This window comes from Lithobates pipiens, unplaced genomic scaffold (assembly GCF_037356315.1).
Source record: "Lithobates pipiens isolate NorthernLeopardFrog02 unplaced genomic scaffold, aLitPip1_a1.2 Scaffold_8, whole genome shotgun sequence".
Lineage (NCBI taxonomy): Eukaryota > Metazoa > Chordata > Amphibia > Anura > Ranidae > Lithobates > Lithobates pipiens.
Window position 1 is genome coordinate 98,612,375 of NW_027507903.1, and position 27,962 is coordinate 98,640,336.

Consider the following 27,962-nt stretch of genomic DNA (forward strand, 5'->3'; position numbering starts at 1 on the left):
TGACCGAGCCACAGGGTACACATTCCTTCATAGTGTACAAAGGGAAGGACACCCAGCTGCAGCCCCCTAATTGCCCGGACTACTTGGGATCCAGCGAAAAAAGTTGTTCGGGACCTCATATATCCCCTACTGGAGAAAGGCTACCACCTGTATGTAGACAACTTCAACGCATCTTTGCCCCTGTTCCACAACCTTCACCGGAAGAAGACATCAGCATGAGGCACCGTTAAAAAAAAAAAAAAAAAAAAAAAAAAAAATCGGAAGGGCTTTCCTCAAATTCTTGTCAATAACAATTTGAGAAAAGGAGAAACGGCAAGTCTGCGAAACAAGGAAATTCTGGCAGTGAAGTGGAGGGACAGAAGGGATGTCTACATGTCTTCTATCCACAATGATGTTCATGGAAAACCCCAGAAGGAATGGCCCCATAAAAAATAAAAAAAATATGCATCTATGAATATAATTTGTTCATGGGGGAAGTCTACTTCATACATTGCCACAAGACGGACATACCATTGGTATAAAAAAAAAAAAAGTCGCAATTTATTTTTTTCAATTGGCCATTACACAATTCATATGCAATTTACCGCAACTCCACCCAAAAGCCCAAATGCTTCTTTGGCTACCAGGAAGTTTTCACTGCCCTTATATTTCCGAACTTCCCACCAGAAAATATCCGATCAGATGTTATTAGTCGACTGAGTGCCACTTTCCCAATAAAAGCCCTCCCAAACCAACAGGCCAAAGACATCAAAAAAGATGTAAGGTGTGTACCAGAGCAGGAGTCAGAAGAGACACATATTATTGTGCACAATGTCCTTCCCAACCAGGCCTCTGCATAGGTGACTGTTTGCCGTTACCATACTTAAATAAATTATTAGTGAAGTATGGTAAACAATCCTCAGTTCCTACCTTCACACACTTTCACACCCCTTATGTCACTGCTTGTTCTGTAACTGACCCTGGCTTGTTATTCGACCATGCTTCTGGTTAACAATTCTGTGCATACGTCTGCCTGAACGGACCTTGGACTGTTTGACCATGATATTTGCCTGCCTCTTGGACTGATCTCGTACCCTGCAACTGGACTAGTGGGATTCAACACAGGGGTCTCAAATATATGTGAGGGGCTCCAGAATAGTTTTTCTGGATGAAGAAAACAATTTTGTTTTCTAATACCTAGATTAGGGTCTGGAGACTCAGAAGCTTCAAAGATTTGGGTGGGAGAAGCCTCTACACCTGTGCCCATTCTGTCCTGAATGAGGTCCTACTTCTGCCTGTAGGACTTACTACCGTCATGCCTCTGCCTGACGCACTGACCACACCACATGGACCTGCCTTCTACCAGGACCAATATTTTTGGCACTGCTGACAATATCTCTGCACTGACCCTGGACTGTAGACGGACATTATCCCTGCCTGCTGCCTTAAAAATTGTGTTTGCAGTGCGCTACTAAAACCACAGGTAATCTTTTGTTTACCCTTTGTTCCGCATAATATAATTTTGGGGTGTAATTCTTGGTATGTGCATGCCATGTGTCCCTGGAACACCTGACAGTGTTCCTTGCATGTTGGGCCTCTGTATGTGGCCAGGCTGTGTAAAGGTCTCAGACGTGGTATTGCCATACTCAGGAGGAGCAGCAGAATGTAAATGCTATGTTTATTAATATCTTATAAAACTAAAAATTGTGTAAAAAAAAAAAACAAAAAAAAACAAAAAAAAAAGCGTTTATTTTTTTTCCACATTTTCCAAAAACTTCTGGGGGAAAAAAAAAAAATGAACTGTTCAAAAGACTCATTATGCCTCAGATTATACGTTGTGGTATTAACTTTCCAAAATGGGGGCCACTGGGGGCGTTTCCATTGTCCTGGTGCTCCAGGGCCTTCAAAAGTGTAAAAAGTAGTCAACAAGTTAGATTAGGTAATTTATGCTCCTTGAACACCTGATGGTGCTCCCTGCACGTTGGGCCTCTATGTGGCCAGGTAGTGAAAGTCCCACACATGTGGTATCGTAATACTCAGAAGTAGCAGAATGTATTTTGGGGTGGCATCTGTGGTATGCACATTCAATGCGAGAGAAATAAGCTATTACAATGACCATTTTGTGATAATAAAAATCTTAATTTTGCAAAGAATTGTAGGAAAAAAAAATGACAACTTCAAATAACTCAACATACTTCTTACTAAATACCCTGGAATGTCTACATTCCAAAAAGGGGTCATTTGGGGGACATTTGTACTTTCCTGGCTTGTTAGGGTCACAAGAATTGAGATAGGCCACCATTATATCATATGTGATTTTTTATGATTTGCACCACAGCTTGTAGACTCTATAAATTTCACACAGACCACATAATATCCACTAATTTAGGTTATTTTTACCAAAGATATGTAGTAGTATAAATTGTGGCCAACATTTATGAAGAAAAATTGCTACTTTGCATTTTTTTCAAAATTTTCTGTCTTTTTTCATTTATAGCTCAAAAAATAAAAAACCCAGGTGATCAAATACCACCAAGAGAAAGCTCGATTTGTTTGAAAAAAAATAATAATAATAATTTGGGTACAGTGTTGCATGACTGAGTAATTGTCAAAGCGTGAGAGGACTGAAAGCTGACAATTGGTCTGGGCAGGAGGGGGGTTTAAGTGCACAGTAAGCTAGTGGTTAAAAAAAAAAAAAAAAAAAAAAAAAAACAGGCAAAAACTGCAGTTTTTAAATAGTGGTTACCATCTGTCAAGTTAAATCGTTCAGGAGAGGTTTCACATATTGTACATTAAGCCTAAGTGATATTCAAGGACCTGCCCAATAGCAGCGCATATGCGGGCCCGGCCGTGAAGCCATAAGCTGTTATGGCCGGGTACCCATAATTGCTTTGACGGCACCACTGAGAGGAGGGGAAGAGGAGCGAGGCTCCAGGAACTCCCATCGCTGGACCGCAGGACAAGTAAGTGTCTGTTTATTAAAAGTCAGTAGCTACACTTTTGTAATAGGAAAAAAAAAAAAAAAAAAAGCAAAGCACGACAGGGCCTCAAAAATACCGCAGATCTCACACTTACAAAAAAATAAAAAATAAAAAAAAAATTGACCTTTAAAGCCAGAAGTGACGTTTGATGTCACTCCGGTCCTCCAAGGGCATAGTGGGGTGGGGGGCATCTTGCCTACACTCTTCTTCCTGCCCATCCATCCCAGGGATCGGATCGTTTTTACCGCTTTCAATGGCTAAGGTAAGCGGTATAGATGCCTGAGGCACAGCGGGAGGGGTACCTCTCCTGCCGCCCAAAGAAATGTATCCACGGCCAAGACCGCTTATGTGAAATAGCATCGCCGATCGTGGATAAAAATACCGGGGTTATGGCAGCTATCTGTCCATGGTGGGTGGTCCGAGTAATGGATTTACGTGAAGTGTGTTTAGTCTTCATAGGTTGCTCCACAACACTGGCTACTGCAAAGTGGCTGATTGAATACAACCCCTTTCAAAATGTGGCCAGTCTTCAAAAAAAAATACAGTCCTGCAGAATGGGGAGGCAATTCCCTTGAAACACATTGGGTCTACTTGTTTGCTTTTATCTCCAATAATTTTGGAAATCAGCCACTCCTCTCCAATCACACAAGCGTCCACTGCAGTAACACCTCCATTGTTGTTATCAGAAAGATAGCAGCCCTAGACCCCCAAAGGAGTCTATCACTTAGCACCTACAATTGGGATACAACCCATTGGAAGCAATTCCTTCCACACAGTAACTTGCTGCTAGGCTGCCTTGTGTGGCACCAGTCCAGTGCTTTATATAGGATAATTTAGGGGGTCTCATTTTAACCACTTAAGGACTGCCTCATGTAGATATACGTCGTTTTTTTGAAGAGGGATAACTCAGTAACGGCAGCAGCTGCTGCCACAACCAAGATATCCCCCTTTACAGGAGGCGGTCCTGTGTACGATAACGGTGGTGTCCGTGGCGGGTTCGCCAGGAGATCACCGTTATCGGCGGCGGGAGAGGTGCCACCCCCTCCCACCGCTCTACCGCCCCCTCCGCCGCTTACCGGAGCCGTCGGTAGCGGCGGAGGCGATTGGGTCCTTTCTTCTGCGGAGTATAGAGATGAGTGAGGCTAAGATGGCCCCCACTCGTCTCTATACCATAGGAGGGTGGAAGCGACGTTAAAACGTCACTTCCGCCCATACCTCTTAAAAAGGTATATTTTTTTCAATGTCATTTTTTAAAATTACATTTTATTTTTTTATTGCATTTAAATCCAAATATGAGATCTGAGGGCTTTTTGACCCCAGATCTCATATTTAAGAGGTCCTGTCTAGAGGTCGACCGATATGGGTTTTTCTCTGGCCGATGCCGATATTTAGAAATCATGGCGGCCGATAGCCGATATATGATGCTGATTTTTTAGGGCCGATATGTTAGGCCGATTTTATTTTATTTATTTATTTTTTTCCTTTTTTTTTATTATTATTTTTTTTTTTTAATCCCCCTTGATCTAACACACCTTTCCCACTGGGGCGTTTTTCAGGCGCTTTTGGGCTAAAAATAGCGCCTGTAAAGTGCCTGCAAAATGGCTCCCCTGCAGTCTGTGTGAAAGACAGAGTGCTTTCACACTGAGGCGATGCTCTGGCAGGATCTTAAAAAAAAAAAAAAAGTCCTGCAAGCAGCACGTTTGGAGTGGTGTATACTGCTCCTCCACCACTCCTGCCTATTGATATGAATGGGCACCACTGCCGAAGCGCATGCAATGCGATTTGGCAGCAGTGCTTCATGGGCGCATTTAACCTTCCTTGGCCACTAGCTGGGTTATATGTGCCCCACTAGCAGCCAAATAGCACCACTAAAATTATGGTAAAGAGCCGCTAAAACGTGCGTTTTACCATCAACGCCTGCCCCGCTCCAGTGTGAAAGCAGCCTTCATAAGTGATACAGAAAATATCTTACATTTAAACATTTATTAAACAAAACAAACCTCCAATCAGTTTACTTGTATGTATGATTTAGATTTAAAAAAAAATGGGCTAACTACTGTTTTTATTTTATTTTTATTTTTTTAAATAGTGTATTTTTTTCCCAAAAAAATGCATTTGAAAGACCTCTGTGCAAATGCCGTGTGACATAAAATATTGCAACAACCGCTATTTTATTCCCTAGGATCTCTGCTAAAAATATATATATAATTTTTGGGGGGGTCTAAGTGATTTTCTGGCAGAAAATACAGGATTTTTACTTGTAAGCAACAAGTGTCAGAAAAGATTTAGTCTTTAAATGGTTAAACTGAGAACTTCTACACACTGAGATGACTTCATTCATTTAAGTGTAAACATTGTATCATTTTGTTCTTTTCTTGGCAGCCTGCCCAGAGAGGAGGAAGACGTTTCTATGGCAACTTACACTGACTTCTATGACAGAAGTCATTTCAAAGTCCCGTCGGACAATCGGCCGATGCCGATTATTTAAAAAACGGCAAATATCGGCCGATATATCGGTCGACCTCTAGTCCTGTCATGCTTTTTTCTATTACAAGGGATTACTTGTAATAGGAATAAAAGTGATCCATTTTTTTTTTTAAAGTGTAAAAATAAATAAAATCAAGTAAAAAAAAAAAAAAATAATATGTTAAAACCCCCCCCCCCCGCTCGCGCACAGAAGCGAACGCACAGGTGAGTAGCACCTGCATGTGAAAACGGCGGTCAAACCACACATGTGAGGTATTGCCACGATCGGTAGAGTGAGAGCAATAATTCTAGCCCTCTAACGCAAAACAAGCAACCTGTAGAATTTTTTAAATGTCGCTTATGGAGATTTGAGGGTAAAAGTTTGACGCCATTCCACGAGTGGGCGCAATTTTGAAGCATGACATGTTGGGTATCAATTTACTTGGCATAACATTATCTTTCACAATATAAAAAAAATTGGGCTAATTTTTCTGTTGTCTTATTTTTTTTATTCAAAAAGTGAATTTTTTCCCCAAAAAAGTGCGCTTGTAGGACTGCTGCGCAAATATGGTGTGAAAAAAGGTATTGCAATGACTGCCATTTTATTCTCTAGGGTGTTAGAAAAAAAACAAAATATAATGTTTGGGGGTTCCAAGTAATTTTCTGGCAAAAAAAACTGTTTTAAACATGTAAATGCCAAATCTGAAAAAGAGGCCTGGTCCTTAAGTGGTTAAAGGATAAATACTTAAATACGTTACTTTGTGTTTTTGCATGGTTTACACTTTGTTTTTACTAATCAAGAGAGACAAAGTCAAAGAACAAACTTATATCTTCTCTACATTTTATTAGAGCATAACATCAAATTACACTCAAGGGAGAGAATTTTTATAGGAACTGTATACCGTATATACTCGAGTATAAGCCGAGATTTTCAGCCTCTTTTTTGAGGCTGAAAGTGCCCCCCTCGGCTTATACTCGAGTCATCGCCGTCTGACTGCTCGATCAGCGTATCGAGCAGACAGACGGCGGACATACTACAATTTGAAAGCCGCGCCTCCTTCTCCGCCTCCGCCTGTGATAGGCGGAACACTGAATTTCCCAGCAGCCTGTGTTCCGCCTATCACGGACATCGTCTCATCCTCGTCCGTAGTACGAGGATGAGACGATATCGGTGATAGGCGGAACACAGGCTGCTGGGAAATTCAGTGTTCCGCCTATCACAGGCGGAGGCGGGGCTTTTGAATTTTAGAATGGCCGCCGAGGCGATCCTGGCAAGGCACGGGACGGAGGCAAGGCAAGGCACGGCACGGCACGGCACGGGACGGGACGGAGGCAAGGCACGACACGGGACGGAGGCAAGGAAAGGCACGGGACGGAGGCAAGGAGGCAAGGCACGGGACGGAGGCTCGGGACACAGGTAGGCTGGACACACACAGGGATGGATGGATGGATGGAGACACACACACACAGGGATGGATGGATGGATGGAGACACACACACACAGGGATGGATGGATGGATGGAGACACACACACAGGGATGGATGGATGGATGGAGACACACACACACACAGGGATGGATGGATGGAGACACACACACACACAGGGATGGATGGATGGAGACACACACACACAGGGATGGATGGATGGAGACACACACACAGGGATGGATGGATGGATGGAGACACACACACACAGGGATGGATGGATGGATGGAGACACACACACACAGGGATGGATGGATGGATGGAGACACACACACACAGGGATGGATGGATGGATGGAGACACACACACACAGGGATGGATGGATGGAGACACACACACACAGGGATGGATGGATGGAGACACACACACACAGGGATGGATGGATGGAGACACACACACACAGGGATGGATGGATGGAGACACACACACACAGGGATGGATGGATGGATGGACACACACACACACAGGGATGGATGGATGGATGGACACACACACACACAGGGATGGATGGATGGATGGACACACACACACACACAGGGATGGATGGATGGATGGATGGACACACACACACACAGGGATGGATGGATGGATGGATGGACACACACACACACAGGGATGGATGGATGGATGGATGGACACACACACACACAGGGATGGATGGATGGATGGACACACACACACACAGGGATGGATGGATGGACACACACACACACAGGGATGGACGGACACACAGGGACGGACACACACACAGGGATGGACAGGCATGTCTCACCCTCGGCTTATACACGAGTCAATAAGTTTGCCCGTTTTTTTGGGGGTAAATTGGGGGCCTCGGCTTATATTCGGGTCGGCCTATACTCGAGTATATACGGTATCTGCAGTGGACAACTTACCTTATATACAGGGGTCTCATCTATGGCCCTGACATCTTTAAAGGGCCCGACATCATATTCAGTGACTAAAATCCTATCTGAGACTGAAGACATTCGCTAGATGACCAAGAAAAGGATAGTTAGTGCCCCCGATTGGTCTGCATCAGTACTTTCCAGTTTGGTAAGGTGCCCCTCTGTCGGATCACTGCCAATGCATTCAGAATGTAGATCAGAGCACAATCTGGTCCTTGCAGTTTAAAGCTTTTATTGACCAATCACAAAGTACATCAGGAAATTGTACCAATCTCTGATGCCTTTCACTGGCCTGAGTAAATATCTGTCTGTAGGGGACCCAAGGGCTCAATATAAAGTGGAAAAGTTTTGCCTGCGCTCCCCATGCTACAGGTTGGGCATAAGGACTGTATATGCCCAATACCCTAATTTGTAGTCAGAATCAGACAAATACCATTTCAGGTGTGTCAAAGCAAAAAAAGTGTGCAAAACCCTGATGTTGATCTCTTTAAAAATAGGAGCCACAAAGACTACAAAAATCTGACCCCGGCCAGCATGCTACAGAAAAAAGCCTTGCTCTCTGGAATCAGTGGTCTCTCTGCAGATGTGCAACATTCCCCCATACGGAGTCAAAGCTAGGGCTTGCCAAACAATAGAGAGCACAAGCTTTACTGATTGAGGAGCTCCAGTTCTCTTAGGCGGGGGTGTGTCAGAGCTCTATAAAGAGACCACTTCTTTCACAGAGACCAAGCGTACTTCTCAGCAGCATGCTGGCAGGACAGACTTACTCACACAATGATTGCTTTCTAAAGAGAAGAAAAAAAAAAGTTGGGGCTTATTGATCCCGATGTGCCTTGGTAATGCATGCAACGTGTGTTGCTGTCATAGATTGTTAATGGCAGCCACGCACCTACATTGCAGCGCATGGTAATATACACTAGTGCAGGGATCCTCAAACTACAGCCCTCCAGCTATTGCGGAACTACGCATCCCATGAGGCATTGTGATACTCTGACATTTACAGACATGGCTAGGCATGATGGGAATAGTAGTTTCTGAACTGGAGGGCCATAGTTTAAAGACCCCTGCACTAGTGTGTGCACTGCAATACAAAAACTGCTGCAGATCTGAGTATTTTGTCCTTTGCGATACATCAAGGAGTAATAACGGGCAAGCATTAAACCCAAAAGGCCAACTCTGGTATAAATGAGCCCCCCGGCCCATTCCTTTTGTTTTAATGCATCTGGAAACAGCATTAAGCAGATTTAAACTTAAAGTACAGTTAGCCTTTAACCTAAATAGGTCTACAGTTTGTAGGAGAGAACCATTTTTTATGTAAAAAAAAAAAAACTATTCAAAGTATTTGGAAGAACACAAGAATTCTGTTTAAAAATTTTTAAATGAACCCACACAACACAAAAACCCAGGTAGAATACTTCACAATTTTCTTACTGTTTTCATCAGTTGGTTAAATGTTACAGTGTACATGATTACATTACCAAACTTGCACAACGAGCAAGCCATTTTTAACCACAGTCGTAGACCGCTCAGTCTTTAAAGGAAAGAGAGAATATATTATATTATATATATATATATATATATATATATATATATATATATAACATTCATATTTAACTCAGGTGCTGTCCATTTCTTCTGATCATCCGTAGGTCCAAGAAATATCTCCTAAACCTATACGGTTTAGGAGATATTTACCCGAAGACAGCCACCGCTGTCCACGGCGCATGCGCTGTAGACAAAGGCACGCAGGCGCACTGGGCAGGCCGCAGATCGCGGCAATATGCCATGAGTGGCAGCTCCCGTGCGCGGAAGTGACGTCATCGCGGCTCCGGCGAATCACAGCGCCGGAAGTCACTCCGGGATCCATGGCAGCGGCGAAGAGGAAGACGGAGGACCACTTTGGGGGCTTCGTTCTCAGGTAAGTTATTTATAATGAGCTAGTATGCTACGCATACTAGCTCATTATGCCTTTGCCTTACAGGGTGTGCTTTAAAAAAAAAAAAAAAAAAATAATAATTTGCCTTTACTTTCTCTTTAACCACTTTCAGACCGGACCAATTTGCTGGTCAAAGACCAGACCACTTTTTGCGATTCGGCACTGCGTCGCTTTAACTGACAATTGCGCGGTCGTGCGACGTGGCTCCCAAACAAAATTGACGTCCTTTTTTTCCCACAAATAGAGCTTTCTTTTGGTGGTATTTGATCACCCCTGCGGTTTTTATTTTTTGCGCTATAAACAAAAATAGAGCAATAATTTTGAAAAAAACGCATTATTTTTTACTTTTTGTAATAATAAATATCCCCCAAAAATATATAAAAAAAAAACTTTTCCCTCAGTTTAGGCCGATACGTATTCTTCTACATATTTTTGGTAAAAAAAAAAAATAAATAAAAAAATCGCAATAAGCGATTATTGATTGGTTTGCGCAAAAGTTATAGCGTTTACAAAATAGGGATAGTTTTATAGCATTTTTATTAATTTTTTATTTATTTTTTTACTAGTAATGGCGGCGATCTGCGATTTTTATTGTGACTGCGACATTGTGGGGGACCCATCGGACATTTTTGACACATTTTTGGGACCATTGTCATTTATACAGTAATCACTGCTATATAAATGCAGTGATTCCTGTGTAAATGACACTGGCAGTGAAAGGGTTAACCAGTGGGTGGCAGTGTAGGGGTTAAGTGTTCCTAGGGGTGTGTTACTAACTGTGGGGGGGTTGGGCTTTCATTTAGTGTACACTGATCTCTGCTCCAATCACATGGAGCAGAGATCAGCGTCACTAGTTGCTAGGCAGAATGGAAAAATGTTGTTTACACAGCATTACCTCCATTCGGCCGCTCCGTGAGACGATCGCGGGGATGCCCACGGCGATCGAGTCCGCGGGTCCCGCGACCGGACTCACGGGGGTCCCTCCGGCGGCGCGCTCCTGATGGCACGGCGGCATCGAATATTGGACGTACATGTACGCCAATATGCCTGCCCGTGCCATTCTGTCGACGTACATCGTCGTGCGCTGGTCGGGAAGTGGTTAAGGTTCCCAAGAGCATAATGGCCTCCATAATTCCTAAATGGAAGATGTTTGGGACAACCAGAACCCTTCCTAGAGCTGGCCGTCTGGCCAAACTGAGCTATCGGGGGAGAAGAGCCTTGGTGAGAGAGGTAAAGAAGAACCCAAAGATCACTGTGGCTGAGCTCCAGAGATGCAGTCGGGAGATGGGAGAAAGTTGTAAAAAGTCAACCATCACTGCAGCCCTCCACCAGTCAGGGCTTTATGGCAGAGTGGCCCGACGGAAGCCTCTCCTCAGTGCAAGACACATAAAAGCCTGCATGGAGTTTGCAATAAAAAATAAAAACACACCTGAAGGACTCCAAGATGGTGAGAAATAAGATTCTCTGCTCTGAGACAAATATAGAACTTTTTGGCCTTAATCCTAAGTGGTATGTGTGGAGAAAACCAGGCACTGCTCATGACCTGTCCAATACAGTCACAACAGTGAAGCATGGTGGTGGCAGCATCATGCTGTGGGGGTGTTTTTCAGCTGCAGGGACAGTACGACTGGTTGCAATCGAAGGAAAGATGAATGCGGCCAAGTACAGGGATATCCTGGATGAAAATCTTTTCTAGAGTGCTCAGGACCTTAGACTGGGCCGAAGGTTTACCTTCCAACAAGATAATGACCCTAAGCACACAACTAAAATAACAAGGAGTGGCTTCACAACAACTCCGTGACTGTTCTTGAATGGCCCTGCCAGAGCCCTGAATAAAACCCAATTGAGCATCTATGGAGAGACCTAAAAATGGCTGTCCACCAACGTTTACCATCCAACCTGACAGGAGAGGATCTGCAAGGAGAAATGGCAGAGGATCCCCAAATCCAGGTCTGAAAGACTCATGGCTGTATTAGATCAAAAGGATTCTTCTAATAAACACTGAGCAAAGGGTCTGAATACTTAGGAACATGTGATATTTCAGTTTTTATTTTTTAATAAAGCTGCAAAAATATCAACAATTCTGTGTTTTTCTGTCAATATGGGGTGCTGTGTGTGCATTAATGAGGAAAATTAAAAACGAAAAAATGAACTTAAATGATTTTAGCAAATGGCTGCAATATAACAAAGAGTGAAACATTTAAGGGGGTCTGAATACAATTTTTTTTATATATATATATATATATATATATATATATATATATATATATATATATATATATATATATATATATATATATATATATATATATATATATACACACACACATATATATATATACACACACACACATACACACACACACATACATTTTGTGAATCGGTTTACCTCCACGCTTCCTTAAGTGTTAAATGAAGCCAGCCTTTTATTAACCAGGGTGCCTTCTGGCTTCCCCGGGATTGCCTTAGCAAAGTGCCCAACTTGTCCAGAAAGTGTGTACAAGCCAAAGGGTGGATCAAACCTGCCTTTTTGTTACACCAAGATGTAGAATTTCATTGTGCAGCATTACAGCCCTGGGCAGCATGCAGGAATGTCACTGGCATCTTAAAGGGCTTGTAAAGGCAGAAGTTTTTTTTTTATCTTAATGTATTCTACGCATTGCAATAAAAAGCCTTCTGTGTGCAGCAGCCCACGGCCCCCTAATACTTACCTGAGCCCATCTCTTTCAAGCAATGTCTACAGGTGTCTCGGCCGTCAAACTCTCCCTCTTGATTGGCTGGGGCACAGCAGTGGCGCCACTGACTCCTGCTGCTGTTAAAGTCGAGCGAGCGAGAGAGAGAGCGAGAGGCCAGGCAGCGGCTACATGTCTGAATGGACACAGAGCCGTGACCCCCAAGCTGCTTGCTGTGGGGGCAATAGACAATACGGGCTGCTCTGTGCAAATCCACTACACAGAGCAGGCAAGTATAACATTATTGCACAGAAGAGAGAGTCTCACCGCTCCAGGAACACACATAAAGATAGTAAACTCCTCTCTAGGCCCGGAAGCCGCAGGTGCTGGCAATTGCCGATAGCAACAAACGGAAGTAGACTCTGGACTGCCGCACTCTTCAGAAAACACCTCTCTTTATTAAAGCTATGATTAAGCACTACTGCTAGAGCGAAATGTCAGCTTTTTTGTCTGCTGTGCTCTGAGTTTTTGATGTGATTTTTTAATAAAGAAATGTGTTTTTTCTGAAGAGTGCGGCAGTCCAGAGTCTACTTCCGTTTGTAAGTATAACATTGGTCGTTAAAAAATAACTAACAATAATGATGTCATTGGCTGATAAGGAGGACATCAGGTGGCTGTACAGCCTCCTTGTTTGTCCCTCTCCATCAGCACTTTGGTCATGTTAGCTGACCGATTGAGAGAAACTGAGGAACAGGAGAAATGCTGGAACACTAGTCAGTACCAATGTGCAAAGGTAGATTACTTTGTAATAAATCAGCTCTATTGTTGGGTGTTCTGCATGTAAATGTTGCTGCATTATGTAAAACTATTTGTTTAGTTCTTTCCAATTTAAATTGGAATGCCTCAAGACATTGCATAATATTAAAGGGTGCTTTAGCTGTTTTGCCATCCATGAGGATACTCAATAAAACTACATAAATTCCAGCGCACCTATTGTTCTCAAGCAAAATTTGTCAAATGTATCCAAGGCTTCTTGCACACGGTACTGATGTTTGAAAATCAGCATTTCAAGACTTAATTTCAGTTTTTTTTTGCTGTGCGTATTTGTGAATTTGCACATACAATACATTCCTTAGGCAAAATCTATTAACTATAAAAAAAAAAAAAACATGTTAATAGGCATGTATTTGTGTGCATTTGCAAGCACTGGCACAAAATACTGGCCTGAAAAGCAGGCTTTTCTTTACTCATGAATACGCATTTATATTAAATGCCATAAATCTATTTCCTATTTTGTAGACGCCACAACTTTTGCACAAACCAATCAATATACACTTAATTGCGATTTTTTTTAAACAAAAATATGTAGAAGAATAAATACTGGCCTAAAACTGAAGTTTTTTTTTTTTGGATATTTAATAAAGCAAAAATTAAATCGTTTTCTTCAACATTGTTGGTCTTTTATGTTTATAGCGCAAAAAAAAAAATGCAGAGGTGACCAAATGCCACCAAAAATCAAATTCTGTGAGGGAAAGAGGGTGGGCCAAGCCTTGTTGTCTGTGTCTATAGATGCAGGCAGTGCAGCTTGGGAATGAGCCCACAGAAGTGCCACAGGTATTGTAAAGTTTTTTGTTTTTTACCCTAGTGAAGAGAATTTAAAAAAGGTAAAAAACCTTTTGAGTTTATAGCCACTTTAATAGCTACAGTCTGGAGGAAAGGAGGGAAAAGAAAAACGTATAAAAACCTTTAAATATGTCAAGAGGGTGAATTAGGTTTAGGAAGAAGTATTTTCAATATGAAAAACACAGGGACATGACCTCAAACTAGCAGGAGGAAAAACTAATCTTAGAAAGTATTTTACAGAAAGTAGTTGGTGTTTGGAATAGACTTTCATCAGAAGTAGTCAGTTTATTGTTCTTCTATCTTTCTATGTAGTAGGCTCAACTGCCTGTTTTGACTGAAAGTGGAAACAAGACCCAAGGGATAATTCAGCAGATGCTTTTGACCATTTATCTTTGATGGTCAAAACTTGCATTTTACCTGGATCCACTCTAGTTACACATCCTTTACATGTAGGCTCTCCTTGGCTTTCAGCAGCAAAATTGCTGAAAATACCTAAACGCATGCAAATGCATCTAAACTTTAGATGAGTTTAGGCACAAATGCATTCCAATGGAACTCAATAATGCTGAAACATATGTGCAATATGCAGCTTTTCACCTGCCGGGGGGGGGGGGGTCGAAAAGCAAATGCAAAAAGTGCATGAACCCTAAAGCCTAGCATACACAAAAAGTTATGTTTTTTTTTCCTTCGTTCACCCCACTGGGTTGAACGAAAAAAAATAAAACAAAAAGGGGGAGGAGCCGCTTTACTAACATCGTTCTCCCGACTGAGTCACTGTGTTCGGAACACACCTGTCATCGCTCTCAGTCATTGGCTGTCAGCACTGATCGGATGACGATTGGCTGCTGTATTTCCAGCATGTCCATTCGACAGAAGCTGAACATTACTCCAGGTTCTGTCAAACAGGCTGAAGTACACACAGGCTGAAAGTTGGCTGGTTTCTATTGAATAGGCTGATACGTGGCCTATATGTACCAGGCTTTAGGGAGTGTACTATGGTAAACAATTAATGAAATTGATGGAAGACCCAGAGGAGTAACTGTAAGCACATTCTGCCCTGAGCGCATTATATCCAAGCACATGCTTTTGGGAGTAACTTAATTGTTTTGTAGTGGACACTTTATTTAAACATGCACACTTTTATTTGTACTTTTATATAGGTTACAGCAAATAATTGGTACAATTTCAATATATAATTTGCAATAATGGTTGTCGGATAATTTAGATACTTTTTGCACTTCACACTTAGTCTGAGAACAAAAGGCGAGCTGCGTTATATACCTGGTACCAAGTACAGGTGGTTTATCAAGGACCAAGCACGGTAATCTAAAAAGCATACAAGCTTTTCCCGCCCTAGAAATGTCCTAGAGATTCATATTTATATCACTGGCCCACTGACGTCACAGCAGCACCTGTTATTCTACAGTGTTCACAAAGCTCCAATATATTTTAGCAATGTCAGGAAGTTGGAGACATCACATTAATAAAACTTAAAATCATTGTTTTCACGAATGGCTCCTTTCATACCTATTGCCAGCGGTACAACTCCCATCTGCCACATGTAGAACGCCCCATGCAGACAATGCCCATCAATTTTTAAAGTGTTTGTTTATACTGCAGAGCTGCATTGCACACCTTGTTCTTGCTTCAAAACATAAACATGCTTTTCTGGTACGCAATGGATGAATTGTAATACCCAAAACTACATGAAGTTTTCCAATTTTTATAGGAAAGGAAAGAGTTTTAAATTCTGAATTTAGGAGAAGCCGCACCCGCCAGAACACGATTATTGCTAGCGACTAGAGCAGCTGTTGATGATAATCACATGCAAAATCCAGCAGGCGGATTGTACCCAAGTTGATCGATCAATTGGTACATTCAGCCTACCCATACATGGTTTAAATCTTGGCCAGCTCCTACTGCACCAGCAGTGATTCAAACTGTCTATGGCCAGCCCTGGGGTCCTTGGCTCAAATCTCAACCAGCAGACTATCTGCATTCAGTTTGCATCAGTTTTCTCCCACACTGTAAAGAAGCTGAAAGGTAAATGACCTTAGTATGTGCATACAAACTGGCTATGCACATAGGTCATCACATTCTGCATGTTGTTCCCAAGAGCAAGCAGTTGGGGGGGAGGTTGATAAAAGACCTGGTGAAATACCTAGAAAAAAAACTAAAATAAAAAAAAAAAAATCGCCACCAAAATTCTATGGAAATTCAAGTAAAATCAGACAGTGCCCATAGAATCACAGAGTAGGATACAACTGTACTGACAAGTAACAATGATGTAGAAAACAAGCTGTACAGTCCTTTACAAAAGTCCTATACCATCAGACTTTTAAAGAAAGGTCAGTATATTGTAAGCAAACTGGAAAAGAAAAAGCTGGTGAATATCCTAACAAGAGGAAACATGAGCTCCCTCATCTAACAGATCTCATGAATACATGTCTTCAGGGCATTTTTAAATCCAGTGCCCCACCTTGTTGTGTCACAGCATGTCAGCAGCACTTATAAACTTCCAAATACAAGGCTATAAAGAAGTCAGGTGATTCAGACAACAGTATTCTGCCATAGAATTTTGAAACTGAAGAAAACTGTAACCAGACAATGAAGGAGGAAGTAGTTGTAGGAAAGATCGCAGTACAAAACACCTAGGGTTTCCTCTTTGTCTTCCTGCAAAGGTAAAGCATAATGGGCTACTATGCATCGCATCGTAGCCCATTATGTGTCACTTACCTGACACAGGAGCCAGCGCTGTCACCGATGTCCCCTGTAGTCCAGCGCATCCATCTTCTTCCGGGTATCGCTGCTCCGGTAACTCACAGCGCCGGAGCAGCGATGACGTCACTCCCGCGCATGCACACGGGAGCCGCCACTAACAGCATATCGCCGTTAGCAGCGGCATGCTGCTAACGGCAATAGTGCGCCTGCGCGCCGTAGACAGCTGTGACTGTCTTTTAGGAAATATCTCCTAAACCGTGTAGGTTTAGGAGATATTTCTTGGACCTACAGGTAAGCCTTAATCTAGGCTTACCTGTAGGTCAAAGTGGTTTGTAAGGGTTTACAACCACTTTAAAGGGGTTGTAAAGGTAAATGTTTTTTCACCTTAATGCATTCTATGCATTAAGGTGAAAAAACATCTCACACTGCTGGCGCCCCCAGTCCCCCCGTTTTACTTACCTGACCCCTCGAAAATCCCGCGCTCGCCCCCGCCGTCCTCTTCACCACTCAGCCTGGCCGCTGATTGGCTGGAGTGGATGGATTGAAAGCAGCGCAGCCATTGGCTCGCGCTGCTGTCAATCACATCCAATGACGCAGCGCGCCGGGGGGCGGGGCCTTGTGATACAGCAAGCGGCTATAGCCGCCGGCTGTATCACGGGAGCGCGCCCGCAGTGCTTCTCACCAATGCGAGGGAGCTCGCATTAACGTGAGAAGCACCTGCGGGAGGAAGCAGAGACAGCCGCCGAGGGACCCCAGAAGAGCAGGTTCGGGGCCACTCTGTGCAAAACGAGCTGCACAGTGGAGGTAAGTATGACATGTTTGTTATTTTAAAAAAATAAAAATTTTTACTTTACGACCCCTTTAAGTTACATCTTTACAGGGGTTGTAAAGGTAATTATTTTTTTTTTTAAATAATAAACATGTAATACTTACCTCCACTGTGCAGCTCGTTTTGCACAGAGTGGCCCCCGAACCTGGTCTTCTGGGGTCCCTCGGCGGCTGTCTTGGCTCCTCCCCGCAAGAACTAAGCACCTTCATGCGAGCTCTCTCTCATGGTGGTTAGTTCCTGCGGGGGAGTTCTCATGAAACACCTGGCCGCTATAGCCATTCACTGTACCACTCGGCCCCACTCCCACGTCATTGGATGTGATAGACAGCAGCACGAGCCAATGGCTGCGCTGCTTTCAATCCATCCACTCTAGCGGCCAGGCTGAGCGGCAAAGAGGAGATTGGGGGCGAGTGCAGCAGGTGAACAGGCTCAGGTTAGTAAAAAGGGGGGGGGGGGTGAATGTTGGTATTGTGGGATGCTTTTGAAGGTAAAAAAAATGCAAACCTTTACAACCCCTTTAATAGTCCTATATTGGTCATTTAGAAAAGTTAACAAGGCTGTAAAAGTGGTTGTAAACCCATACAACACACTTTGACCTACAGGTAAGCCTAGATTAAGGCTTACCTGTAGGTCCTTGAAATATCTCCTAAACCTACATGGTTTAGGAGATATTTGCCGAAAGACAGGCACTGCTGTCTACGGCGCATGAGCCGTAGACAGTGGCGCGCAGGCGCACTGAGCGCGGCATTTTCAACAACGAAGATGCCGCGCGTGTCGGCTCCCGTGCGCATGGACGGGAGTGACGTCATCGCGGCTTCACCGAATGACAGCAGCGGAGCAGCGAGACTCCACCGAGAAGATGGATGCGCCGGACTACAGGGGACAGCGGCGACTTCGCTGGCTCCTGTGTCAGGTAAGTGACACATAATGGACTACTATGCGATGCATAGTAGTCCATTATGCTTTGCCTTTGCAGGGAATGAAAGAGGAAGTAAACTCATCAGGGTTTACTTCCTCTTTAAAAGGAACCTGCATATGACTGTAGATCCAAATTGTACTAGAGCTGCACAATTAATCGTCAAGAATCGTTATTGTGATCTTGACTAAGTGTTTCACAATTCTTTCTATGCAAATAATTCTCTGCTCTTCTGAAGCCACAGCCTTCAAGAGAAAGGAAGATAAAAAAAAAAAACTGGGCAGTCTGCCAAGAATCAAGAGATTCTTTATCAGTTGAACTTAAAGAGGAGTTCCCCTGAAAAAAAAAAAAAAAAAAAAAAAAAAAAAAAAAAAAAAGAGAGGGGACGCGTAGGCGCAGCAACGGGGGGGGGGGGGAGGGGACGCGTAGGCGCAGCAACGGGGGGGGGAGGGGACGCGTAGGCGCAGCAACGGGGGGGGGGGGGAGAGAGGGGACGCGTAGGCGCAGCAACGGGGGGGGAGGGGGGGAGAGGAGACGCGTAGGCGCAGCGACGGGGGGGGGGGGGGGGAAGAGGGGACGCGTAGGCGCAGCAACGGGGGGGGAGGGGGGGAGAGGAGACGCGTAGGCGCAGCGACGGGGGGGGGGGGGGGGGAAGAGGGGACGCGTAGGCGCAGCGACGGGCGGGGGGGGGAGAGGGGACGCGTAGGCGCAGCGACGGGGGGGGGGAGAGGGGACGCGTAGGCGCAGCGACGGGGGGGGGGAGAGGGGACGCGTAGGCGCAGCGACGGGGGGGGGGGAGAGGGGACGCGTAGGCGCAGCGACGGGGGGGGGAGAGGGGACGCGTAGGCGCAGCGACGGGGGGGAGGGAGAGAGGGGACACGTAGGCGCAGCGACGGGGGGGAGGGGACGCGTAGGCGCAGCGACGGGGGGGTGGGGGAGAGAGGGGACGCGTAGGCGCAGCGACCGGGGGGGGGGTGGGGGGAGAGAGGGGACGCGTAGGCGCAGCGACGGGGGGGGGGGGGGGGAGAGAGGGAACGCGTAGGCGCAGCGACGGGGGGGGGCGGGGAGAGAGGGGACGCGTAGGCGCAGCGACGGGGGGAGGGGACGCGTAGGCGCAGCGACGGGGGGGAGGAAGAGGAGACGCGTAGGCGCAGCGACGGGGGGGGGGAGAGAGGACGCGTAGGCGCAGCGACGGGGGGGGGGGGGGGAGAGGACGCGTAGGCGCAGCGACGGGGGACGCACCGAAGCACTTATGGATAGTGTGAAGGGGGGATTGGGGACCATGTAACCCCAGGAGTAAGAGGGAGATGCAGTACTGGAGGGGGGATAGATATTAATACATATGCACATGGTAAGAACCCAGGGGTTTGGGGGGGGTAGTGGTGACATTTCTAGTCACAGATAACCCAAACCTTCCTTCACTGATGTGCGGGAAAAAAAAAAAAAAAAAAAATGTTATATATAGTATTTTTTTTTTTTTTTTTTTTTTTACATGAGTGAGGAAAATGAATAATTTTTTTTATCATTTATATGTCTCCCTCATGTAAAAAAAAAATATATAAAATAACATATATACACACACACACACACACACACACACACACACACACACACACACACACACACAGTATATGCGGTTGCGTATGGTTGGCATCAGTGCCCCGCTCCATTCTCTCACACAGACCGCAGAGCTGACACTCTAGACGCGCACAGTTATAATAGAGAAGCCCCGTCCGCCCTCCCCGGTCACTCACTCGGCATCGTGTATCTCCGGCTCCTCGTCCATGTCTGCGGGCCCATCCCCATGAATCATGTCATCAGGTAGCGGGCCCCGGGAGGTAGCCGCACACACAGCACAACAAGGAGTGGCCGGCCCGGCTCCCCCAGGGATCCGTCTCTGCGTTCGGCCTCCCGCAGCTCTCCAAGCTTCAGAGAAAGTAGGCGGCGCACTGCATGGCGGGAAGTATAGTCTTGTCTCCGGAGAATCCCCGTTATTTCTCACACCGCAACTACAACTCCCAGAAGCCCATTCGACACGCACGGCGTGAAGGTGGCGGAAGCGCCCTCTAGAGTTGACGTACGGTAAGGCGGCTGATTGCTGGTAGTCGGGCAGAGACTGGAGACGGTGGTCATGTTATTTGCAGAGTGGAGGTCGGGAAGGGGGTCAGGTTTGACTTATATGGAGCTGTTTGTATAGCCCAGCTCGAGGCAAAACTTTTCTTTTTAATCTTGAATAAAATGGAGAAGGATTAGAAACTGTATGCAGTGTTTATTGCTGTCTGTGAAATGAGGGTATAACTATAGGAAAAAGTTTGTTTTTTAGTTTTGGATAGAATGGAGATGGATTAGAACTACTATCAGGTTCTTATTGCTGTCTGTGATTGGACACAGCGGGAGCCAATCAGTAGGTCCAGAAGGCTCGCCGTCTCCTGGGACCCAACAATCGTTTGGGACACAAGCAGAACTGCAGATTGTTGTTGTGTCAGAGGGGAAGGTACTGATCCTGTGTTTCTGCTAGGCAGGAACACAGATCTCTGCCTTTCCCTAGTACAAGCACCTCCCCCACACAGTGAGTAAGCACAACCTAGGCATACATGTATCCCTTTCTTCGGCCCAGATGTTTACCCCTTCCCAGCCAGTGCCATTAGTACAGTGACAGTGCAAATATTTAGCATGTGGTGTCACTGGTCCCTAAAAAGTGTCAGATTTGTCCCCCGCAACATCACAGTCCCAGTATAAGTCGCTGATTGCCGCCATTACTAGTAAAAAAAATAATATATATATTTCATAGTTTGTAGACGTTATATCTTTTGCGCAAACCAATCAATACACACTCATTGGTAGGGATACACCGATACCACTTTTTTAAGACTGTGTACAAGTACCGATACTTTTTTTTCAAGTACTCACCGATACCGATACGTTTTTTTTTTTTTTTTTTAATGACAAGTAACAGTTTTCAAAGCACAATGCAGACTAACGATATTGTCTTTAAAATTATGAAGGCTGAAGGGCACTGATTTGCAGCACTGATAGGTGGCATTGACTGATGACCACTGATTTTCAGCAATGATGACTGGCACTGATGGGTGGCACTGGTATGTGGCACTGATTTGCAGCACTGATAGATGGCACTAATAGGTGGCACTTATGGGCAATTATAGGTCAAACTGATTGGTAGGCAGTGGCCCTGAAATACATCACTGATAATTGCCGGCAGCCTGGCATGATACAATTAAATCGAGAAAGAGTAGAGTATACAAGAGCCCATCTTGATACACCCTGTACTCAACCTCAGTAAGCCTAGTCAGAATGCAGCAGCAGACATCTTGTTACACCCAGCCCATATAGTTAGTGAACTTTTATCAATTAAATACACAATTATTATCATCACTTTCTACTTGTTTCTATCACTACAGGATTGAGGAAATGTCGTTTTATGCAGCAATTGTTTGATGTATCACATATAATATTTGTTCACGTGCTTTGTGGTAAGATATATATTTAATATTTTTGAGATCAGCGCAGTTACACTTCTCACTTTAATACAAAAAATGTATTGGCATTCTGGGAGGCTCTGGATGGGGCTGGGTGTCACTGTGCGGGGATGGAGGTTCTGGAGGGGTTATGGGACTTTACAGCAGACTTGGTGGCCCTGTTGTGTTTTCTAAAAGCAGCTGGGGGGCAACTGTGAGGGATGGGGTCTCTGCAGGGGGCTTGGGGTTTTGCAACGGCAATTTTGGAGCTTGGGGGACACTGTTGGAACTGAGGGCTCCTAGGGAGCAGGCACTACTGTGAGAAGTTGAGAGGCACTGCTGGCCACTATGGAAGGTTTGGTGGCACTATAGGATCTGGGAGTCACTGTGGGAGGTTGGGAGGGAATCTGCAGATAATTGGAGGCCTAGGAGGAGGGACCATGGCCTGGTGATTGAGAACCCCTCCCCTAGGGTTGTTAAGCTAATGTCTGTGAAGGAGTAATGGTCCACTCTTTCATTAGTGGCAACTGTTTGGACTAAACAAAGCAGTGTCTCTGAAGTTTTTTGGGAAAAACCAAACCAGGGAGATGGGACATTAATGGTGCAATAATCAAAACAATAAAGTTTATGTTTATATAGATAAAAGTTTTTTACTATAAATATTTTATTATACAAATCTCATAAAAACATACTGTTTGGACTAAACAAAGCAGTGTCTCTGCCAATGGAGTTTACCCCCTCATCTATGGATCCCATTGTTAGCCATTGGTATTCTTATCATGTGCCTTGTATTCATTGTCGATGGCCATAAATGGTTAGATGTTCCTCCAGTTTTAGCTGTGCTGACAACAGTTCCTTTTTATTTTCATGGTTTAATTTTTTTTTTGTTAAGCTGTTGCAATTCCTGTTTGTCACATTTGCAGGGCAGCTTAATTGTGTATAAAATATACATAAAGAAGTAGAATAAAATCAAATACTTTAATAAATAGTATAGTTTTAAAGCTGAACTCCAAGAAGTCCAACGAGGGCCATGCCACCTCCTACACTTATTTCTTTTATTTATATCTGACAGTTTTATGGTAAATTCAGAGCGCACACTCCTGGAGCTCTGGGAAGAGAGTACAGTTTTCTTTACACATCAGCTCTGCCAGCCCCACCCCTCTGCTGCCCATTAACAGAAGGCTTTGTATTCTGTGAATGGGTTCATATAACACAAAGTGCTCTTTCATTGGGCAAGAGGAGGGGATAATATAGTAGCTGCAAGCTACAGGAGCTGAGGCCAGAACATGTTGGAGCCATGGTAGTATGATAGCTTTACTACCAGCGCTCCATAAAACTGTCAGTTGTAAATAAGAGGTGAGTCACCTTGTTGGATTTAAATAATAGCATGCCAACACATATTACAAAGTGTCTGAATTCCTGTTAGTAAGCTTTAAAGTGGAACTTCACCCTAAAGGGGAAGTTGCACTTTATGTCCTCCTCCAACTTTTTTTTTTGGGGGGGAAGGGGCGTACCTAGTTTTGGTAGGTACCCACTATCACGTCTGCTCCGGGCAATTCCACTGAAAGTTCAGTTCCCCCCACATCTGCAACCTCTTGGGACAGATCATGGGTTTCATGAGGCTGCAAGTCCATTTGAACACGCTGTGCTGTACGAATTGACACTGTCAATATTTTGTGTGACCACCAATATTTTCCAGCACTACCTTAACCCTCTTGGGCATGGAGTTCACCAGAGCTTCATAGATTGCCACTGGAGTCCTTTTCCATTCCATCATGACGATATCATGGAGCTGGTGGATGTTAGAGACCTTGCTCTCCTCCACCTTCCGTTTGAGGATGCCCCACAGAGGCTCAATAGGGTTTAGGTCTGGAGACATTCTTGGCCAGTCCATCACCTTTACCCTCAGCTTCTTTAACCACTTGCTTACTGGGCACTTAAACCCCCCTCAGTCCCAGACCAATTTTCAGCTTTCAGCGCTGATGCACTTTGAGTGACAATTGCGCGGTCATACAACACTGTACACAAATGAAATTTTTATCATTTTTTTCCCACAAATAGAGCTTTCTTTTGGTGGTATTTAGTTACAGCTCGGAGTTTTATTTTTTGCTAAACAAACAAAAAAAGATGCAAAAAAAAAAAAAAAAAAATCATGTTTTAATAGTTTGTTATAAAATTTTGCAAACGGGTCATTTTTCTCCTTCATTGAAGTGCGCTGATTAGGCGGCACTGATAGGCTGCATTGGTGGGCACTGATGGGCTGCATTGGTGGGCACTGATGGGCTGCATTGGTGGGCACTGATGGGCTGCACTGGTGGGCACTGATAGGCATAGTTAAGGCGGCACTAATAGGCACAGATAAGGCGGCACCGATGGGCACAGATAAGGCGGCACTGATGGGCAAAGATGGGCACAGATAAGATGGCACGGATGGGTGGCACGGATAAGTGGCACGGATGGGTGGCACGGATGGGCACTGATAGGTACCACAGATAGATGGGACTGATGGGCACTGATAGGTGGCACTGATAGGTGGCTCTGATAGGTGGCACTGCTGGGCACTGATGGGCGGCACTGCTGGGCACTGATGGGCGGCACTGCTGGGCACTGATGGGCGGCACTGGGGTGCAGCACCTTTGAGGCAGATTGGGTGGCACTGTGGGTGGCACTGTGGGGTGGCACTGTGGGTGGCACTGTGGGTGGCACTGTGGGTGGCACTGTGGGTGGCACTGTGGGCACTATGGGCACTGACAGGGGGCACTGACGGGGGGCACTTACTTTTTCTTTTATTTTACTTCAGGATGGCACTGCGGGAGGCAGGTGGGCACAGGCAGGTGGCAGGTGGTCCCTTGTATTGATGGCCGTGATCGGGACTGATGTCCCGATCACGGCCGCCGGTGATCGGCTTTTTTTTTCTCTCCTCGCGCTGTCAGCGCGAGGAGGAATAATAGCCGATTACCGGCTCCGTTCTATCACATGATCAGCTGTCATTGGCTGACAGCTGATCACGTGATAAGGGGTCGGGATCGACCCCTTACACGGATCGGTGATCAGGCGAGTCTCACGGACTCGCCGATCACAGAGCGCGCCGCGCGCGCCCCTCAGGGGGCGCGCAGGCCGCTCGTAACCAGGACGACGTCAATAGACGTAGTCCTGAAAATGTAGGTCCGCGCTAATGCCGTCATTTGGCAATAGCGCGGATCTGAAGTGGTTAACAAGGCAGTGTTCGTCTTGGAGAAGTGTTTGGGGTCGTTATCATGTTGGAATACTGTCCTGCGGCCCAGTCTCTGAAGGGAGGGCATCATGCTTTGCTTCAGTATGTCACAGTACATGTTGGCATTCATAGTTCCTTCAATGAACTGTAGCTCCCCAGTGCTGGCAGCACTCATGCAGCCCCAGACCATGACACTCCCACCATCATGCATGACTGTAGGCAAGACACACTTGTCTTTGTACTCCTCACCTACTTGCCGCCTCACACGCTTGACACCATCTGAACCAAATAAGTTTATCTTGGTCTCATCAGACCACAGGACATTGTTCCAGTAGTCCATGTCCTTAGTCTGCTTGTCTTCAGCAAACTGTTTGTTGGCTTTCTTGTGCATCATCTTTAGAAGAGGCTTCCCCCCCCCCCCCACCCCTTCAGCCTCGGCACCAATGCTGACAGCACTCATACGTCTATTTCCCAAAGACAGCCTCTGGATATGATGCTGAGCATGTGCACTCAACTTCTTTGGTCGACCATGGCGAGGTGTGTTCTGAGTGGAACCTGTGCTGTTAAACCGCTGTATGGTCTTGACCACTGTGCTGCAGCTAAGTTTCAGGGTCTTGGCAATCTTCTTATAGCCTAGACCATCTTTATGTGGAGCAGGGATTCTCCAAACTATGACATGACAATGGGGAGGGAAAATGGCTAATTCGGCCCAATTAGGACATTTTCACTTAGGGGTGTAATCACTTTTGTTGCCAGTGGTTTAGACATTAATGGCTGTGTGTATAATTATTTTGAGGGGACAGCAAATTTACACTGTTGTACAAGCTGTACACTCACTATTTTACATTGTAGCAAAGTTTAATTTCTTCAGTGTTGTCACATAAAAAGATATAATAAAATAGTTACAAAAATGTGAGGGGTGTAATCCCTTTTGGGAGATACTGTATGTGGCTAGGTCAAATTTCTTGAATGGGTTTTTTTTTTTAAAAGATTTTTATTCGCCAAATGTTCATACATATTATTATCACAATGCAACAAACAAGATAAGATACATGTTGAGGTATATCCAGATCAATAATGTTTGCATATACAATAAAAATTGTTCTTCACCTCTATGTCTTGTTCTTTATACATTCGGCTACCTTTTTTTTTTTTTTTAATTAGGTCAGAACCAACCAAATTGAACCAGAAGTACATAAAAAAAACGTATGTTTCTATAGTTTCATAGTTAGTAAGGTTGAATAAAGACACCAGTCCATCCTGAGTGAGTGTCTACAATTGTCCCCATCCCTGTACATTGCACACTCATGTTGGTCCCTACCCTCAAGGAGCCCACAATCCAAGGTCCCCATTCATATCCTAGGGCCAATTTTGAACAGAAGCCAATTTACCTACCTGCATGTCTTTGGATTGTGGGAGGAAACCGGAGTTCCCGGAGGAAACCCACGCAGGCACAGGGAGAACATGCAAACTCCAGGCAGGTAGTGTCGTGGTTGGGATTTGAACCAGCGACCCTTCTTACTGCTAGGTGAGAGTGCTAACCACTACATCACTGTGTCGCCTATAGATAAGGTAATTTTTGGTGCATATAGTACTTCATAGTCCCGAGGGGGATGTCCCCCGCAAACATTTGTGCCGTGTACTGCCGTCTAGTTCCCCACAAGATCTCTCCATCACCAACCCAGTCATATATTTAACTTATGTAATTACATATCTGTTTTCAGAGTTACTCCATTTTCCCCACACTTTATTACATTTTTTGATTGGTCCTCTGGACTCATATGTCATTTTATACATGGTGATGTTAGTGTTAACTAATCCTTTCCACGCGTTTAGTGTAAGATGCTCTCTTCTGATCCAATGAAGTGCAATTTGCTTCCTTACATAATGAAACAACAGTCTTAATAGTATTCTCATATTGTTGCTCATAACCTAATCTTCTATAACCCCTAACAGTCCGAAAAGCGGACTACATATGTTTGGTATATCTAACGTTTCAGTAATAAATTGGGTTACCTGTGACCATAGCAGTCTTATCCTGTCACTCTCCCATACCATGTGTATAAAAGAGCCTACTTCTGTCAGGAATTTATGACGAGTGAGCTTATCCCTTCGCCCCATTTTATATAGCCTTAGAGGGGTATAATACATTTGGTGTTAGTATCTAAGTTGTATAAGCTTGTCTCTGACAGAGATGACCAGGCAGGTAGGAGGTAAGAACTCCCTCCCATCGTTCCTCTGTGATTTCTGGTATAATCTCCACCCATTTTCCTTTGAGTTTCCTTTCCTTAGGGTTCACCCTGTCTGTTAGTATATTATAGTATGTGAATATTCTCTTGGTGTGGTCTGGATCAGAAAGCAATTTTTCTAGTTTAGAGTTTTCCAGTGATACTAGTCCAGTTCCAAACTGAGCATAAGCAGCATGTTTCAGTCTAGTGAACTGGTATTCCCATGTCTCTGGGACATTTAGTTCCCTTTTTAGCTGTACGGAGGATTTTAGTTCCCCATTATCGTATAGCTGATGTAGGTATGTGAGTCCAAATTTGGCCCATTTGAAACCGTCCTCTAAACAGAAAAATTCCTTTAGATAAGGGTTGAAGCATAACGGGGCATTAGGGGAGCGGTGAATAGGGGTTTCCATTATATATTTTATACAGATCCCCAGTATCCGTTTAGCAGACTTGAGTATCTCATTACCCTCTGCCGTGGGGGTCTTTCCTCTGAAAAATAAGTTTAATAACGTTTCGTATGAGGTTACT

General features: G+C 44.6%; 1 protein-coding gene across 4 annotated transcripts in view; it reads right to left on the bottom strand.

The window, feature by feature from the left end:
• The window catches only part of BNIP2 (BCL2 interacting protein 2), a 110,067-nt gene extending 89,578 nt beyond the window's left edge, over positions 1 to 20,489 (bottom strand). For 2 of the 4 annotated variants that reach the window (XM_077472808.1, XM_077472807.1), the window contains exon 1: positions 20,268 to 20,485. In XM_077472808.1, coding sequence (XP_077328934.1) covers positions 20,268 to 20,326 — 59 coding nt within the window. In that variant the 5' untranslated portion in view covers positions 20,327 to 20,485. Of the gene's footprint in view, positions 1 to 20,267 lie in introns of all 4 variants that reach the window. The other 2 variants (XM_077472805.1, XM_077472806.1) reach the window with 2 other exon arrangements.
• Between the last annotated feature and the right edge of the window lie 7,473 nt (positions 20,490 to 27,962).